At 27.3% G+C, this 18,109-nt stretch overlaps 3 protein-coding genes across 3 annotated transcripts; 1 reads left to right on the top strand and 2 right to left on the bottom strand.

Moving 5' to 3' along the window:
- Window positions 1–1,370: 1,370 nt before the first annotated feature.
- Window positions 1,371–2,735, bottom strand: LOC132943617 (uncharacterized). Its single transcript, XM_061012647.1, has 5 exons — window positions 2,582–2,735; window positions 2,361–2,489; window positions 1,825–2,298; window positions 1,644–1,748; window positions 1,371–1,567 (listed from the first exon to the last, which is right to left on the bottom strand). Exons 1-5 carry the CDS (start codon window positions 2,733–2,735, stop codon window positions 1,371–1,373), a joined length of 1,059 nt encoding a protein of 352 aa, XP_060868630.1.
- A 50-nt stretch (window positions 2,736–2,785) lies between these two features.
- Window positions 2,786–6,191, bottom strand: LOC132943616 (uncharacterized). Its single transcript, XM_061012646.1, has 6 exons — window positions 6,055–6,191; window positions 5,550–5,715; window positions 3,386–3,633; window positions 3,217–3,310; window positions 2,898–3,098; window positions 2,786–2,791 (listed from the first exon to the last, which is right to left on the bottom strand). The coding sequence occupies exons 1-6, from the start codon at window positions 6,189–6,191 to the stop codon at window positions 2,786–2,788; spliced, it is 852 nt and encodes a 283-aa protein (XP_060868629.1).
- A 5,616-nt stretch (window positions 6,192–11,807) lies between these two features.
- Window positions 11,808–18,000, top strand: LOC132944004 (DNA-directed RNA polymerases I and III subunit RPAC1). Its single transcript, XM_061013208.1, has 9 exons — window positions 11,808–12,000; window positions 12,093–12,140; window positions 12,234–12,341; window positions 12,972–13,104; window positions 13,172–13,279; window positions 15,348–15,530; window positions 15,735–15,854; window positions 15,921–16,037; window positions 17,796–18,000. The coding sequence occupies exons 1-9, from the start codon at window positions 11,959–11,961 to the stop codon at window positions 17,912–17,914; spliced, it is 978 nt and encodes a 325-aa protein (XP_060869191.1). The 5' UTR covers window positions 11,808–11,958; the 3' UTR covers window positions 17,915–18,000.
- Window positions 18,001–18,109: the final 109 nt, after the last annotated feature.

Genomic DNA, 18,109 nt, shown 5'->3' with positions numbered 1-18,109 from the left:
AGTTGACACCATCCTAGTTGGGGATCTAAATTACCCATTTAGCGTTTAGATCTCCCTTGGTCTACTAGATACCCCCTCTGTGGCGGTAATTTAAAATAACATTATAAATTATATTAAACTTATTTTATACTAAACGACAAACGTATTGTTTTTTCTTCAACAAATGATTAATTTAATTTCAATATGTATCATAAATCATATTAGGTATTACATTACATTAATATAATACTCATAAGTCATAACTCATGAATAATTCATAAGAAACAAGAGTCATAAGACTAGGTATAGTAATTATGGGCCACGAAACCATGATCAAAAGTTATTTATCTCACAACTGACTCATTAAAATGTTTTAATTAAACTTCCAAATAACAAACGTTATCTCTTATGCACAACCTATCACTAATTTATTTCAATTTATTTAGTTCATACTTTCATAGGCTGTAATGCTGTAGCTGTATAATAAAACAGAACCTAATTATTTTTTTTTTTATTTTAATACAATTTTTAATTGATTGAGGCACAAAAAATGTTCTTTATTTGGGAATGAGGAAGAAGAAACGATTTAAGTAGTTCCTTTTTAACAAAATGAGTGTGAACGTGAACTTATTCCAAGCCTTCAACATACTGGTCTCATCTGTCCATAGGAAATAAAATGGTGACAATGTGACATGTAAGTAGGTAAATAAGCCTATTGTAAATTATAACATAACCTTCTATAACGGAAATTTACTGCTAATTAATACCTATTATATTGTAAAGTTGACTTGTAGACTGTAATCGTTTATTTCAGTCATTTCAAAAGTAAGTTTCACATTTTAATTTTAATACCTAATAATTACTATAATTTAACTAAAAACTTCTTATTAACTATTATTATAGGTTGTCTAGTGGACTGTTGTAACTTGTAGGAAGTAGTAACAGTGATACAGTATAGTAGATATATAGACTGAGTAGTATTTTCTATAAATAAATATGGTAGTTATACTATGGTTATACTTATAGACTTGTAAAGTATTTGTAAATTATATTTAATCACAATTGATAATGAACACATAATTGGTAACAATTTTAATTTCAATGTAGGTACTTGCAGTATACCTATAATATGTTACTTATATGAATATACAGATATATATATTATATACTATTAGTATATATCTGTGTATGAATATGATATATTATCAAGAAAATGTGTTAAACTTACTCAAAACAGTCAAAAAACAGTCAAATCCCAAGTTAAATTGAAATGTGTGTCATACCAAGAAAATTAGTTTAATTTTGTTTAATTTGTTAAAAAATAAAAAATTTAAAGTAGGTTTATGGCTAGTTGATATTTAATTGATAAGATAAATAATTAATTATAATTGTCATGTTAATATATAGTAGATTTCTATTCCAGCTCTACAAAGTGGACAGCGGTAGTATGGCCTGTGCTCATTCGGAGGCATTCTTGAATAGCTATCATGACAAGCTCCACATAGGCCTTGGTGTAAGCATGGATACGCTACTACTATTGGTGGACTGTACAAACATATGTAACATGTTTCCTCTACTATTGGTACAACTTTAAAATAATAAAACATCATTATTTTTAATCAATTACTTTAGCTAGAAACAAATTTCAGACAATTACTACTTACTTGTCAAATCAACACGTTCAATGTAAATAACTGATGGTATCACAGACTGTTCGTTAGACACATCTTCATCTGAATAATCTGCATCAGCATCGAGATTATAAAAAACTAAAGACAAGCGATTTATTTATTAGTATATTTTATTGGAAATCTTTATAAGTAATATTATAATGAAAAATCATACGATCTCGAGGAACGGGCATTGCTGGTCTACGTGGTAAAATCCTTCTCATTATTTCATCTCGAATTAGTTCCTGATGCTGATCAACGTGCAGTGGTAATAAAGCTGGTGCTTCTTGTAGTGGTGCCTGTGGTAAAGCAGTAGCAGGGAGTACAGGAATAGCTGGAAGTTGCAGTTCCCGATGCTGATCAACGGGGAGTGGTAATAAAGCTAGTGGAGCTTGTGGAAAGACAGCAGCAGGAAGTATTACAATAGCTTGGTGTTGAGGCCGTATTACACCAAAATTTGGTGTTGAATGCCTAGCACATATTAAAAATTCTGACATTGAGTAGCGTCCTTCTATAAACAGCCTCAATGATCTATCTAAATTCCTTTGCTGATCTATCCAAACTTGTCGTTGAGGTTCTCTTACTTGTCCTCCATCAGTAGCCTCATTATAATCGTTCAAAACACCATTCGAGTAAGTAATCAGCCCCTCTGTAAATATAAAATACTTATATATTCCTTTTCTAGTGTTAAATAAATAAAAATATAATTACTCAAGAACACCCATGGCTCAGGATTGTGCCGATTTTGCATGTGCATCTGGAGATGTCGGTGACTTACTTCCAACACATTGTTGGTTCGCCAAACCGTGTCACTCACCGACAATATATCTGCATTTATTCCTATTGGCAATGGTGTAGGGTTAGTTATAAATTTGTTTAGTTGTATGAACAAAAAATATTATATTAAAACTATTATTTTGTATTTTACAGACCTGCAAGCCAAGTTGATCTATAATATTCAAATAATAATGTAAAATTATAATCATTATTATTGCTGATCAATGATTGCACATTCTCAATATAGTATGCCCTTACAGTTTCAAAACCTTCAGCTATACAATTTGTCGGCAGCAAAGGCAATGCCATCAACATATGCACAGTGTCATAGGCTCCTCGATGGTTACTACATATATCAATCAATCCTAAATATTAACCAGTGTTATTAATTGACTATATATTTAATTTATTATTAATTACAAATTCCGATTTTAAAGTAATCTTACCTATATTTGCAACTTTTCTCCATACCGCTTGGGAGGAATGAAACCAACAGCCTCTAATAGTGGTATTTGGAAACATTGTTCTTATAGCAGCAATAGCTGCCCTTTCAAAATCAACTATTATGGTTTGAGGTTGCCACTCTGGTACTATGTTTAAAATCTTATTGAAAAGCGCCGTGTATGCCCTTTCCGTTTTCCTCGACATCAATGCAAAACCTATTGGAAATCCCTGAAAAAATATTTTAATAAATAGATTTTTAAAAAAAGTAACTTAAAATAATCTAATTAGTAAAATAGTTATTTTATAATTTACTATTATTTATTTACAAATTACATACAAAACTTACAGTATTAAATGTTATATGGTGGCATTCGTTTCCAAAACTTGGTGAACTAGAAAATGTGCCATCCAACAAAAAAGTAGAACCAGTCCTAAGTAAACTAAATTAATTGTATAATATTATTGTAATTATTATTTATTTGAAATAAAGTTTATTATATTTTATAGTTGTATACTTTTTGATTCCAGGCAAAATGAAAAATAAAGTGGTTCCTTCTTCTAAAGTTGCACCAACAATGCCAGAGTATATTGGTTCATTTTGTATCATAGACAAGTGCGCATATTCTCCTGTTAATTGTAAGTGGAATTCAGTCATAGACTGAGGAGTGACTTGATGAATTCGACGTCTATGTCTACGCATTGTTCTATGCAGTGAGACAAATGAACCGACATGAACATTTACAAAATCTGCCATACCGCATGTCTTAAAATGTATTTTCATATTCAAATTTGAAAATTTAATGTACAAATGTATTTACCAAAAAAAAATATATTAGTATTTTGTATATAGAAATGATGTATAACTCTGAATAGGTATGTTTATACATAAAATGAGTCAATAAATTACATTTTACTTTTTGATTTAATATTTAGTAACAATATTATTTATATACTTCATTGTATATGAGAGAAATTTGATCATTCTGTGTTCACTGGTTACAAATATTAATTAATTATAAAGATATTAAATTTACACTAGCTTTCAAATTAAAATAGAAAATTAGTTGTTTTAGCTTCTTGGTTCTATTCAATATTGTTACTAGTTTACCTTTTATTAAGAACCTATTATAACATGAGCAAATATTTTTATACTTTTTCAAAAAAGTTCCATAATAAGTACTTACTTTATATAAAAAAAACATGACTGTTAGTGTTAAATTAGCAGTTTTATTTGTAGGTAAATATAAGATTCATCTTTTCAAACAAAAACTATTGAAAATGGTTGAATAATAAGTAAATTGAGCAATTTTTAAGGTTTCATTTTTCATTTCATTAGGTAACTCCCCACGCACCCACCTAAGTTTGTATAATATAAGCATGCGAAAAAAAAAATGTAATTTGTATTAAACATAATATATTAATTATTTTTAATTTAAAATTAAATTAAATTAAATGATGCTAGATAGCTAAAGAAAAATGTAAGTTTTAGTTAGGTAACTCTTTTTAAAAATTTGAGACAAATGGTATAAATTCTTATAAAATGACCAGTGGCAATAAGCTCATAGACCGGCGAGGAAGCCAGAATCAAAAATAACTACTATAAATACTGTTATACAGAAAAAAAATTACATTAAAAATCAGGCCAGTATATTGCATTATAGGGGTGAAAGTACTTATCGCATGAGCTAGGTGGATGTAGTTGATTTCAGATTTTAAAACAATAAATAGGTACCAAATGTATTTTAATTTATAATTGATGAATTAATAAATAATTTCTTTTGATGAAATGATACTGTGCAAAGGGTATAATTTATATACTATATATCGTTAAATAAATCATGAGCATGAAATAAACACAAATTATCAATAGGATGTCAGTTAGCGCAATATATGTTTTCTCTCTCAGACTGACGTGCAAACGTAGATAAAAAGTCACGGAAAACCATTTTTTTATGATTTTTGAATAACCTATTATTACTATAGTATATTTAATATTGTGTGGCAACTGACAAGGGGGGGAAGTGAGCTTTTTGAAAATTACCTTTCCGCACGAGCCACACTAACTATTTTTTGTCAAACCTCTGCGTTAATCGATCAGTGTCTGGTAATCTGGTTAGAGAGTTTACCAATTGCGCTTAAAATTACCACGTTTTGAGATTTCCACTTTACTGCCCACTGGACGGGAAAGGTCACTTTCCGCTTCAACCGTCATCGACAACTAAACTTTCGGTGCAGACGTGACAAAAAAATTATAATGTCGGTTTTATATTTCATTATTATTTTACTGCAAAATATAAAATTTAAATGGTTATATTTATTGAATTGTTTTGATTTTTGAGACAATATATTTAGACAAATCTATGTCATATACTTATTCTCTATAATTTTTGCGATGTGTGATTTTTATCAAGATAACTCAAAATCATAAAAAAAAAATTATTTTACGTGAATGCGTATCTTCTCTATTTTGCATTTTTGCACGTGGGCCAGAGAGAACAGTATACGTTTACATCATCTTTAATGCATAATAAAGATCACGCCATAATATTTACATTTTATACCTACATTTTCAGGACAATGTATGAAAACAATCTAAAAAAGTATCGTATAATAATACTTTCTAATTAACTTCCTTGCTATATAATTGGTGTTTGTAATTATAATAAATATAAAACTTACTTCGTTATAAATGACCCGAAGTGATATTTGTTCAGCCTGTGCCCGTTGATTACAAATATTTTTGAACCTATTTAATGCCAATTGGTTTTCTGGATGAGTTTCATGGCCTGTCAGCAGCAAAACTTTCGAAGTGTCGCTATTAAAAACTTTGCCTTTTGCACGACAACTAAAAAAGAAAATAATATTTAAAATATAAACATATATAGGTTCCTCTACTAATAATTACTAAATAACATAATACACTATTACTTAATAACACAACCATTTAGAATAAAATCTACTAGTACAGCAAGATCCCTGCAGTACTAACCATGGTCAGCAAAATTTCATTATTTTAAATCTATACCTACCAGTAGCCTGGATGACAATGAAGTGAAAAGAAAAAAATTCTTAAATCGAATTTATGACTTCTAAATCTTTAAATATTTTAATGTAAAGAAAAGGAAGGTAGGTAATTTTTTATATTTAATGTATATAGGTGATTGTTTAAAATTATTAAATTTACACAGCTCTCCAGGATGCACAACGAATAGTTAAGTGCATTCGACATTGTCGATTTTTCCAGTAAGTATATCCATCGTCGTCTTTGTATTTAAGTCCTGTGCCTCTGGAACCACCAATCTCACGAATAACTTTCTCCATTATTTAATTAAATTATCGTGTTTTATAATTTATTTTGAAAATATTATAAACATTAATAACGCATACTATACGGCATCAATCACTCGTAACATACATAACTGTAATAATTTACGAACGATGGAATAGTGAGGGTTATAATAATCTAACAACATTTTAATAATATTATTAATCTAGAAAAATGTGTACCTATCTTGAATACTGACTACTACAAATTTAACTACTAAGACATTCAGTCATTTAGTATTTAACGAATTAAGATACCTATTACAACTTTATAAGTATTTTAAAGCTTCAGATTTACTGATTACCGGGAAACTAGAATGTTCATTTCTCCGTTATTATTTTAGATTCTGAGTATTTTTAGTTTTTTTTTATGTCTGTGTAAGTAATAAGTAGGGATCGGATTTTATAGCAGGATTAATAATAAAAAAAGGTGGATAAGTGGATGTCGCTCTGCTGTACAGTAGGTTACAAGTAGGTCACTGTAATGGATGGTGTTAAATTTGAATTCAATGATATAATATCATTGTATAAGAAAAACGATTCTGAGCGACAACGGTCAGTCAGCCTATGACTAGGAGCCTATGAAATAAGTATATTTGATGATATTATTGTGAATAAAGTAATTTATATATAACCTATTTACGTGGAGCATTGTTTTAAATTTTCAATCCTTAGCCATAAAAGTTAAACATTTTATGATATTACCAAGTATATTTGATGATATTATTGTGAATAAAGTAATTTATAAATAACCTATTTACGTGGAGCCTTGTTTTAAATTTTCACGCTTTTTTACCCAACAAATAAAATTTTATTGATATTTATAGAAAAAAAACTAAAAAAATTGAAAACTGACAATGTCCGTTAACAGCTCAAAAAAAGTCAAAATATTTTCAAAATTGTATGGTGTATAAAAAATGCAATTATAAACATTCAGTCAAAATGTCATGTCCCTACGGTCATTTGTTTTAGAGTTACACCAAAAACCAAAATTGATTTTCTCGAAAACAGATTTTGCGTAAAAATTCCCATTTTTCCTTAATTTTTCTTTTGTTTTTCACGCCGCTTTTGAAAACTACTGGGAACTTTTGACCCCCCAAAGTACCAACTAGATTCTCTTTCCTATCAGAAAAGTTATTGTTGAAGAAAATCCAAGCACTTTTACTGTCCTAAAAGGTGATGACAGACACAAAAATCAAAAAAAAAAAACCCACATCATTGTAAGATCAATACATTCATCGCTTCGCTCAGTATCTAAAAATGTATCCGATTTTGAATTAAAACAAAAGATCAAAATTGTTATTTTACGCTTGACTAATCCTCATTCGTCAAACTTCAGAGACTCGTAAAACATATTTCTGGAATTACGCTCAACTTTCAATTTTAATTCCAGTAGGTATTAAAAACTCATGAGGAACCTTGTATTAGGTTTTTAAGTTTTTTGACGTAACATGCAATTTTTTTCGACAATAATTTTTTAAAAAATTAATAAAAATCGAAATTTTCTTATGCCTATAAATAGCTAAAAAAACTATCAAAATATTTTAAAATGTACCTACCTGGCTACCTATGTACCTATACCTAATGATTATAACATTTTTATTTTTTTTCATAATATTTACATTAATACATGGCCTGAAATTATTTTTAGATTCTGAACGAAGCGATGAATGTATTGATTTTACAATGATGTGTGTTTTTTTTTAATTTTTTTTTTTTTTTTTGTGTGTCTGTCATCACCTTTTAGGACAGTAAAAGTACTTGGATTTTCTTCAACAATAACTTTTCTGATAGGAAAGAGAATCTAGTTGGTACTTTAGGGGGTCAAAAGTTCCCAGTAGTTTTCAAAAGCGACGTGAAAAACAAAAGAAAAATTAAGGAAAAATGGGAATTTTTACGCAAAATCTGTTTTCGAGAAAATCGATTTTGGTTTTTGGTGTAACTCTAAAACTAATGACCGTAGGGACATGAAATTTTGACTGAATGTTTATAATTGCATTTTTTATACACCATACAATTTTGAAAATATTTTGACACTTTTTGAGCTGTTTACGGACATTGTCAGTTTTCAATTTTCTTAGTTTTTTTTCTATAAATATCAACAAAATTTTCTCTGTTGAGTAAAAAAGCTTGAAAATTTAATAGAAGGCTCCTAGGTTATTGTTTCAAAGGCAGATGAAAAAAATTAAAAATCCTTAGTTACAGTTTTTATTTATAAGCATTTAAAGTTCAAATTTTGACAAAATACGTAAAAATCACGAAAACTAGCAAATGATGTTGAGTTGAGAATTCATAAAAATTTTTCTTTTTAAATCTAAGATTTGAAAATGTAATATAAGATTACTCATAAGTTTGTCTACCTTTATCAAAAACAAAATGTCTACAAGAAACTTAAATTAAATTTTTATGAGTGTCTGAAATTTATATTTTTACAACATTTGATATTCACTCGATTTCTCATGTAACAATTTTCTTATTTTATTGTAATTAAAAAACGAATGACTTTAGATACTTGAAAATTTCACTGAATGTTTATATTAGCAATTTCTATACACGATAAAATTTTGAAAATATTTTGACTCTTTTTGAGCTGTTTACGGACATTGTCAGTTTTCAATTTTTATAGTTTTTTTTTCTATAAATATCAATAAAATTTTATTTGTTGGGTAAAATAGCGTGAACATTTAATGCAAGGCTCCTGATATATTTTTACAATATTAGTTAAAAAATCTTAAAAATACATAGGCACAATTATTTTTTATTAGCACTTTAAGTTAAAATTTTGACAAAATTTATCAAATTTAAAATGTAATAATTATTTTGTAGTTAAAAATGTATAAATGTTCAACTTTTGTAGCTAAGGATTAAAAATTTAAAACAAGGTTCCACGTAAATAGGTTATATATAAATTACTTTATTCACAATAATATCATCAAATATACTTGGTAATATCATAGGCTGACGGACCGTTTTCGCTCAGAATCGTTTTTCTTATACAATGATATTATATCATTGAATTCAAATTTAACACCATCCATTACAGTGACCCACTTGTAACCTACTGTACAGCAGAGCGACATCCACTTATCCACCTTTTTGCCTATAATATTAATACCTATCTGTATTATATAGATTAAATTAGGGAATACATTAAAATAATACAAACAAAATATTCTGAACCGTCACAATTTTTATTTTTTTTAATTACACAGTTATCAATTTAGTTTATCGAATATAACCATATAGATATATATTATAATTTATAATATGCTTATAACAATTAACAGATATAATAATAAAATAAATTATTCTGTGCTACAGATATCATATTTTGATACAATAAAAGTTATCATGAAAAATCTCAAAATCGGGACCAAACTCAAGTTTTTATGTTATTAAGTGGATATTAATAAATAATAATTAATATTTAATACGTAGCTAATAATAGTTGTAACTAATAAGTAATAAGTAATACCTGATAACTGATAAGTGAGTAACTGTTAAATAATAAAGTTTATAAATGCCCGTATGCATAGTAATTTACCAAAATCCAATAAGTGATTGCAACTTTTCTGAAAATGGATTGTACTTAAAATAATATTTTAATATATAACACCAGATCGCCAGAATAATGTGAAAGAAATTAATTGTTCTTATAAGTTGTTATTTTATATTAGTAAATTCCGACCTACCATAAAAGTGTAGAGCGGAGATAATAGGTTAGCAGCAGTACTCAAGCGTTCAAATGATATATTTCCAGTGATTTCATTCAATTTTTAGTAACTTAACAGGAACGTAGGTAGTTACTTTTTCGTGTGAAGGCACATATTGGACTTTCGCTCATTTTTTAGTGAAACATGAACGATTATATTTATTTTTTTTCGTTACTTTATTCTTAAGTATAGGGAATTTTAATAATTTTTACATACTTGTTAAATATATCAGTATTATGCGTTAAAAATAAACATAATAAATTACCTATACAATATAAAAAACAATAAATCTTTCTGGATAATAGTCGTAGGTAAGTTGTTAGATACCTATTATAAAATGTCTATAATTAAATTAAATGGATGCTCGTCAAATCGTACCAACATGTGACTGGGATCTTGAAAACAAAGAAAAAAAAGCAATTATATAATAATATTGTTTTACACTTTTTTACATAAAAATATACTATTTAATACATATTAAACCTTGTTTATTTTATTATTAGTCAACTTATATCGTACAATTACCTTTTAATAAAACATTCAATAACTGTAAAATTAATAGAAACACAATTAATTTATTATGGTACAAAATATCTATACACTTGTTGTAACTACAAAAAAAAGAACCATGTAGGCTAACGCATTTTAAATATTAGGTAGCCTATTAATGGCTGCTACTAGTACTCCCGCAAAATCCCGTGGTGCATTCATATTGATGCTCCTAGAATGGCCCGGGTATTGATGATGGGACTGTCACTTCTACAGAATCCAAATAATCACCTTCATATCTTTTACTGACAACATACAACAAATCCTCTAATGCAACTACTCCTATATTAAAATTTCAATTTTACTTCAGTGCATTTAAAAATATCAATAAAATAATTTTTAACTATTCTTCAAGTAATTTACCTTACCTTTCTCGAGGTGAATGCATGTCTGCAATACTAGTCGGTAGTCCTATTTCCTGTACTTGGTCTGTATGCTACAACCTTCAACGATTTTTAGAATACCTTTAGTATTATTATATTTTCAACACACAATGACATTTATTAAATGTATTATTTTTGCCAAAAATGAATTTAACCAACTGTTGTAGCCTGTAGGTACTTACTAATCCCTAATGGACAATGGAAAAATAAATTAAGTACTTTAACCACAATAAAATCACAAATACACCTACCTACTTAATAATATCAACCTACTTCATTGAATTGAATTGAATTGAATAATAAAATACTGTCAAGTATAAATTCAAACTTCCTATATTTGTAATATAATATGTAAGCCGTCGTAATTTAAGATTTTTCAAGTGTATGAGCGCCCAGCTCTCCACGGCCTTTATCCTTCTATCTGTTATGTAAATCGTATGAATAGATATTATTATAATGGTATTTGATTAAAGAATATTTTTGATTTTATCAACAAAAAAATGCTATTTTACATAATTGTATATAAATTATTATTATTAATTTTAGTTTAAAGTATAATTAATGGATATTGGATAATAAATAAATAAATTATAATACCTATATAATGTAATTAATTTTAATTATGCTATTTATATCATTAACTGTTCCTATGTTGGTCAATTAGATCACTAATTTTGAGATCATATAGATCTTTAGGGGAAAATATAAATTTGGTGATCTTAAAGACCGTATATATGGATCTAGATGGCCCAAGGGGATTTAGTTGACAGGGGAACTAATTGACCCACGAGGATCTAGTTGACCACAGGGGATCTAGTTGACCACAGGGGATCTAGATAACCATGGGGATCTAGTAGGACGGGGATCTAGGTGATACGTCACCATTTTTTTTATGTAGTGTTGAACATTGTTATGTACCGTCATGAACAGGCCGGTGATACCCCAGTTCTCCCGGAGTGATAAGATCGTTATATCATGTTTTTGATATTTGAACCACAGAATGTACTATGTAGGCATGTGTAATTCACGCATTGTATAAAAAATTTAATTTAAATTTAATATCTCAAATCTGTAACTAACTTACTGTCACCTTATTGTTCATCTTACTTCTATCATAAAATGGACAATCCAATAATAATGAACAAACATTCCATTGAAAGGGTAAGCAAAGTTGTTTTTGTAATTTATAATCCAAAATAATGATGTTGGTACATTAATTGTAACATGGACAACGTTCATAATTTTATTTTCAGACTCTAGGCAATGAAATTAAACCATATAATTATGATGAATTTATAAAGGTAAATATTACAATATCTTATTTCAGTACCTATAGGTATTATTAGTTTATTTTTTTTTTTATAATTTTTCAAAACTTAATATTTATGTTTTAGAATTTCAAGATAAATATAATCAGTCGCTCTGACAATGAATTGGAGTTTGATCTCGTCGGGATCGATGTAGCTGTGGCTAATAGTTTGAGAAGAGTTATTATATCGGAGGTAATGAACTCTAAAATATTAACATATTATCATTAACTGGCATCTTATTTGTTAGGTTTTTTTGTTTTGGTTAACTGCCCGTGGATTGGTTGGCAGCATTCCTCCATTCTTTCCCAACTCTCTGCTTTCCTTTTTACATTGTCAGAAGTTCTGCATAGCTACTTGACCCAAGTAATTGAGCGGTGGTCTTCCTCTAAAGTTCTTCCCTTTACAGATCTCTTTATTATTCTTCTTAATAAGTTGTTATGTTGTAGTGTATGTCCGATTAATTTAGCTCTCCTAATCTTAAAAGCCTTTAGGAGGTATTTTCCCTCTCCTATTATTTGAAAGACCTCTTTATTAGGTAACTATTTTTAATGTTGATCCAGAGTACTAATCTTATTATACTTTAGTAGTTAGTACCAAGTAAAAGTTTTAAAAGGCTTTTCTTAGGAACTTAATAATTATAATATGCATTTATTAAATATTTAGTAAAAACAAAAATTCAATAATTTTTTTTATTGTAGACGCATGTTAATTAATTTTATAATAATAATAAATCAAATTTTGTTTCACATTTCGATAGTTATAAACTTTTTATCCCAATCATTTTTTATATAATTAGAGGTACTTATATACAATATTTTTTAGGTACCAAGTATGGCAATTGAAAAGGTGCATATATATCAGAACACATCTTATATACTTGATGAAATACTTGCACATCGATTGGGCTTAATTCCATTGAAAGCAGATCCTAGGCAGTTTAAAATGAAAGAAGATGGTAGGTATTCTTTTTTTATTTTTAAATTACAACTTTGTTGTGTTTTAGTTATTGACTTTTTTTTCAGAAAATTCTGAACCAAATGAGCATGACAGTCTAGTTTATGAGATGAAAATAAAATGTACAAAAAAGGATTTAGATGCATTAGCTCACAAACAGTTTATTAGTTTTCCAGGTAAGATATTATTTAGATTCTAGTGCAATGAAAGTATTCATTTTAAGACATATTTTTTATTTTTGTATCTGCTATCACCTTTTGGAGCAGTTTTTGATTTTCCATTTTAAGGGTGGTATCTGGTTGGTACTTTTGGGAGTCAAAAGTAAAAAAGGTAAGCAAGTGGGTGTCGCTCTACTGTACAGTAGGTTACAAGTAGGTCACTGTAATGGATGGTATTAAATTTGAATTCAATGATATAATATCATTGTATAAAAAAAAACGATTCCGAGCAAAGACGGTCAGTCATCCTATGATATATTGATATTACTAAGTATATTTGATAATATTATTGTGAATAAAGTAATTTATATATAACCTATTTACGTCGAACCTTGTTTTAAGTTTTCAATCCTTTGTTGAACATTTTATACATTTTTAACTACTGAATAATTTGTAAATTTTCAATTTGTTAAATTTTTGTCCAAATTTGAACTTTGAATGCTTATAAAAAAAAAGGTGCCTCTGTATTTTAATATTTTTTTACTGCTATTGTAGCAATATATCAGGAGCCTTGTATTAAATTTTTATGCTTTTTGTCCCAACAAATAAAATTTTATTGATATTTGTAGATAAAAAAAACTAAAAAAATTGAAATTTGAAATTATCCGTAAACAGCTCAAAAAGAATAAAAATATTTTCAAAATTTTATGGTGTATAAAAAATGAAAATATAAACATTCAGTAAAATTTTTATATATCCACAGCTATAGGTTTTTAAATTACAACAAAATAAGAAAATCGCTACATGAGAAATCGAGTGAATATCCTGTAAAAACATGAACTTCAAACGCTCATAAAAATTTAATTTGATTTGCTTATTTTTTTTTATATGATCGTAATGACGTAATAATATAGCTCTATCCTAGGTTGGAAACTTTTAAACACTAAATTAAATTAAGTACTAAAATTTACCAAGGCTATGGTATTTTTGATAATTACTAAGGTTCGAATCGTACAATATTTTCGGTAATTACCTAGGTATGGTATTTTCGATAATTACCAAAAATACCATATATACCAGTAATAAACAAATACGGAATACTGGTATCAACATTTTAAATACCGCCAGCCATAGTTAAAACTTCAAAATGATATAAAATATAGTTCAGAACATTGTGTGTGAAATATTGTTTTTATTTTTTTGATATTACTTACACAAAAAAGTTTTTATTTTTGTGTTTTTAAACATCAACAACTTTTTTTGTAGTTTCAATATCGAAAAAATAAACCACCAAAGTTCTCTTTTTTACCTTGTGAAAATTCCATTTCTTAGTTATGAGTGTTATGACTGTAGCCTTCTCAGTACAAACCAGCTTTTGCTATGTTTTACATTTTTAAGACGGAGACAACACGCATCCTCTTAAGCTGGACATTTGACATTTTTAGTTTATAAAGTCGATAAAAATATTTTTACTGGTTGTAAAAACTTGAAAATGTAATACTAGGTTCCTTATGAGTTTTTATTATAGCTATTTAAAAAATATGTTTAGCGTATATCAATAAGGATTTTTATTTTAAGTTATAATTTTGATAGTAATTTGCATATTATTTGTAGTTTAACATTCATGAAATGTTTAACATTCATTCCTATTTAAGATTTAAAAAATTAATACAAGGTTCTTCGTAACTAGTTCTTTTTGGAACCAAAACATTTTAGGAATACAAAAACTTTTATTTTATTGACCAAGCTCAAATATGCTCGAAATTACATATTTAAACAATTAAGAACAATTTCTTTTATTTTTTTTATTTAAAAATATTCGTGGGAACTTCACTCTTAAAACTTTTACATATATTATTATATCTTACTTCTATAGTATTTATAAAGTACATTTTATACTCTGAATTATGAAATTTTAAAATTTTAGAAATCGTTTTTAGTTTTAACACGTACGTTACTGTGACTTAATAACTGAATACACTTAACACCTACTGTACACCAGAGTAGTTACTAGTTATCTACTTTCCCCCTTTTGTTTTTATTAGAATCATATATATATTTTTTTTGAGACTTGAAATATTTTTAGTTTACGCAAAACACATAAAATGGTTACCATTGGGCAACCAAAAAGATATTTTCACGGAAAAAGATGTTGGAATAATTAGTGATGATATTCTCATCGCAAAGTTAAGACCAGGACAGGAAATTGAACTTAAAATGTTTGCTGTCAAAGGAATACCTAAAGACCATGCTAAATTTCAAAGTGTTTGTAAGTACCTATTATGTATTAAGTAGAAGTTAAATTAAATAATTTACAAGAAGTTCTGGCAGCGTTATTGATAACACAACGAAAAAAAGGAGATAAATTTTTAAATAATTTTTTTTCTTATTTTTATGACTAACATGTTGGTAGATCACTTTTTTTTTATATTAATATATAAGTAAAATGATTTGTTGTATTTTCGATATTTAGGCACAGCCTGGTATAGAATGATGCCAAATATTAAATTACTTGATGAAATTAAAGGAAATGATGCAGTATTACTACAATCATGCTTTCCCAAGGGTGTGATTGGATTGAAAAGTGTTAAAGGTATATATTTGTTTTATAAAAACTAATTATTATTATTTTTTTAATTAATCAAATTTTTGTTTTTAGGTGTCCTTATTGCGTTTGTAGAAGATTCCCGAAAAGATAATAGTTCCAGGAATGTATTTAGATACAAACAATTTGATAATAAAATTTTACTTTCCAAAATTCAGGACCATTTTATATGTGAGTTTTGTAGTCTGGTTTCTTAATCAATACATTTTAATTATTTGTTTATTATGCAAATAATTTATAGGAATTTTAAACTTTAAACCTTTTTGCGCAAAAAATTGTATGATATAATGTGAAACAAGTCACATTTTGTTTTATAGAAAATCTTACTTTTTTATCAGAATTTAAGAGGATTAGAAGCGGTGATTTTTTGTTGTCTAACACACGTGGAACATAGGAATTTAGACGTATTTTCATTCCAACGTATCAATTGGTCTTGTGAAGCGTTATGAATTCTAAAAACATTCGAATTTATCGTCAAGTTTACTTGAGATCGATTTCCCACATTTTTAATTCATTGATTTATTTTTTATTTTCTCCAATAATTTAAATATTTAAATTCCTTTTAAGTATACATTTTTTTTAGAATTTAGGGGGATAAAATCAAAAATGTGGGAAAGTTGATCTCAAGTAGACATGATTACAAATTCAAATCGGTTTTTAGATTTCTTATTGCTTCATGGGTATTTCAAGTTATTATTATTGGAGACAGATGGATTAACTTAATAGAAAATACATTATTATTGTTAAATCTTAAAACTTAGAAACTAACATGCATTTAATTAGTTTTCAGTCAATCATATCATATCTTTAATTACATCATCTTCGACAAAAATAAGTAATCAAAGTTGGATGTTTCAATTTTGTGTCACAGATAAATTATTTGACCATAAATAGTTATTTTATCATTCATAATCAGTATGATAACTAAAAATAATATTATCCCCAATTGTTTTATTAAAATTAATTCTGCAATGTTTATACCAGATTCAAAAAAACACTTATTCAACTTTTTATTCACTATAATCAATTTATTTTTAACATATTGTAGAATAGCACCCATTAAATTCCATTAATATAGGCTATACTTGTGCGCACACATTTTGTAGATTGAAAGATTTAAAATATACAAATAAATAATACTAAAGATTTATGTAGAACAAAACAATTAATAATTCACATGCAACATTCTGTGTCTGTTAATTATAATACCATTCATAAAACTGTGGTAAATTATTTTGAACATTTTTTATAAAAAACTCAATTATTATTCAGTGATAATTCTTTCAACTAAAAAATTAAATAGTTACAAGTTAAAAATAATTTAAAACTATAACTCAAATATAGATAGTCATGTTATTGTATTTAAAGATTATACTTAGTCAATTATTAAAATAAAAAACTAATAATTGGTAACATATTATTAACTAAATTTTGCATTGACAATAATTTGTACAAATTACAAATAATTACCAATGTTTCAGAGGATGCTACATTCGCATTTGTTGTCTCTGTCTTACAAATGTACAACATAGCAAAAACTCTTTTGCGCGGGGAAAAAACCGAGAAGGCTACAGCCATAACTAAGAAACGAGATTTTCACCACATAAAAAGGAGAACTTTGGCTGTGCAACATTGTTTTTATTTTTTTGGTATCACTTACCATTATTGTTTGTATTTTTCAAACTTGAAAAACTTTTTTCATATAAATGATATCAAAAAAATAAAAACAACGTTGCCTAGCCAAAGTTTTCCTTTTTATGTGGTGAATATCTCGTTTCTTAGTTATGATTGTAGCCTTTTTGATTGCGCAAAACAGTTTTTGCTATGTTGTGCATTTGTAAGACGGAAACAACGCATGCGGGTATAGCGTCCTCTTAAAATTGTTTGGGAAGTCATGGACTAACAATTAATATTATTTTTCATTTTCAGTTACAATTGAATCAGTCGGAGCAATGGATCCAAGTTTAATTTTCTTAGAAGCATTAAACATTTTAACTAGAAAAGTTAATAGTGCCTCAGAATCAGCATTAAACCAAACTGAAATTTAAGTTAAATATATTTGTGCTTTGAATGTTATTATTATATAAAAATAATTATAACTAATAATTTTAAATAAAACATTTTTCAATTAAGACATCTTTTTTTTTTAAGAAACTATTGTTGAGCTTGAATGAGCATGAATTACCATTTAAGTTATAATGTGATTCACTATAGATCGGAGTCATTTGGACAAACTTAATGAA

The sequence above is a fragment of the Metopolophium dirhodum genome, chromosome 4 (assembly GCF_019925205.1).
Source record: "Metopolophium dirhodum isolate CAU chromosome 4, ASM1992520v1, whole genome shotgun sequence".
NCBI lineage: Eukaryota > Metazoa > Arthropoda > Insecta > Hemiptera > Aphididae > Metopolophium > Metopolophium dirhodum.
Note: the sequence above shows the minus strand (reverse complement) of the source record. Positions and strands in the feature narration are given on the sequence as shown.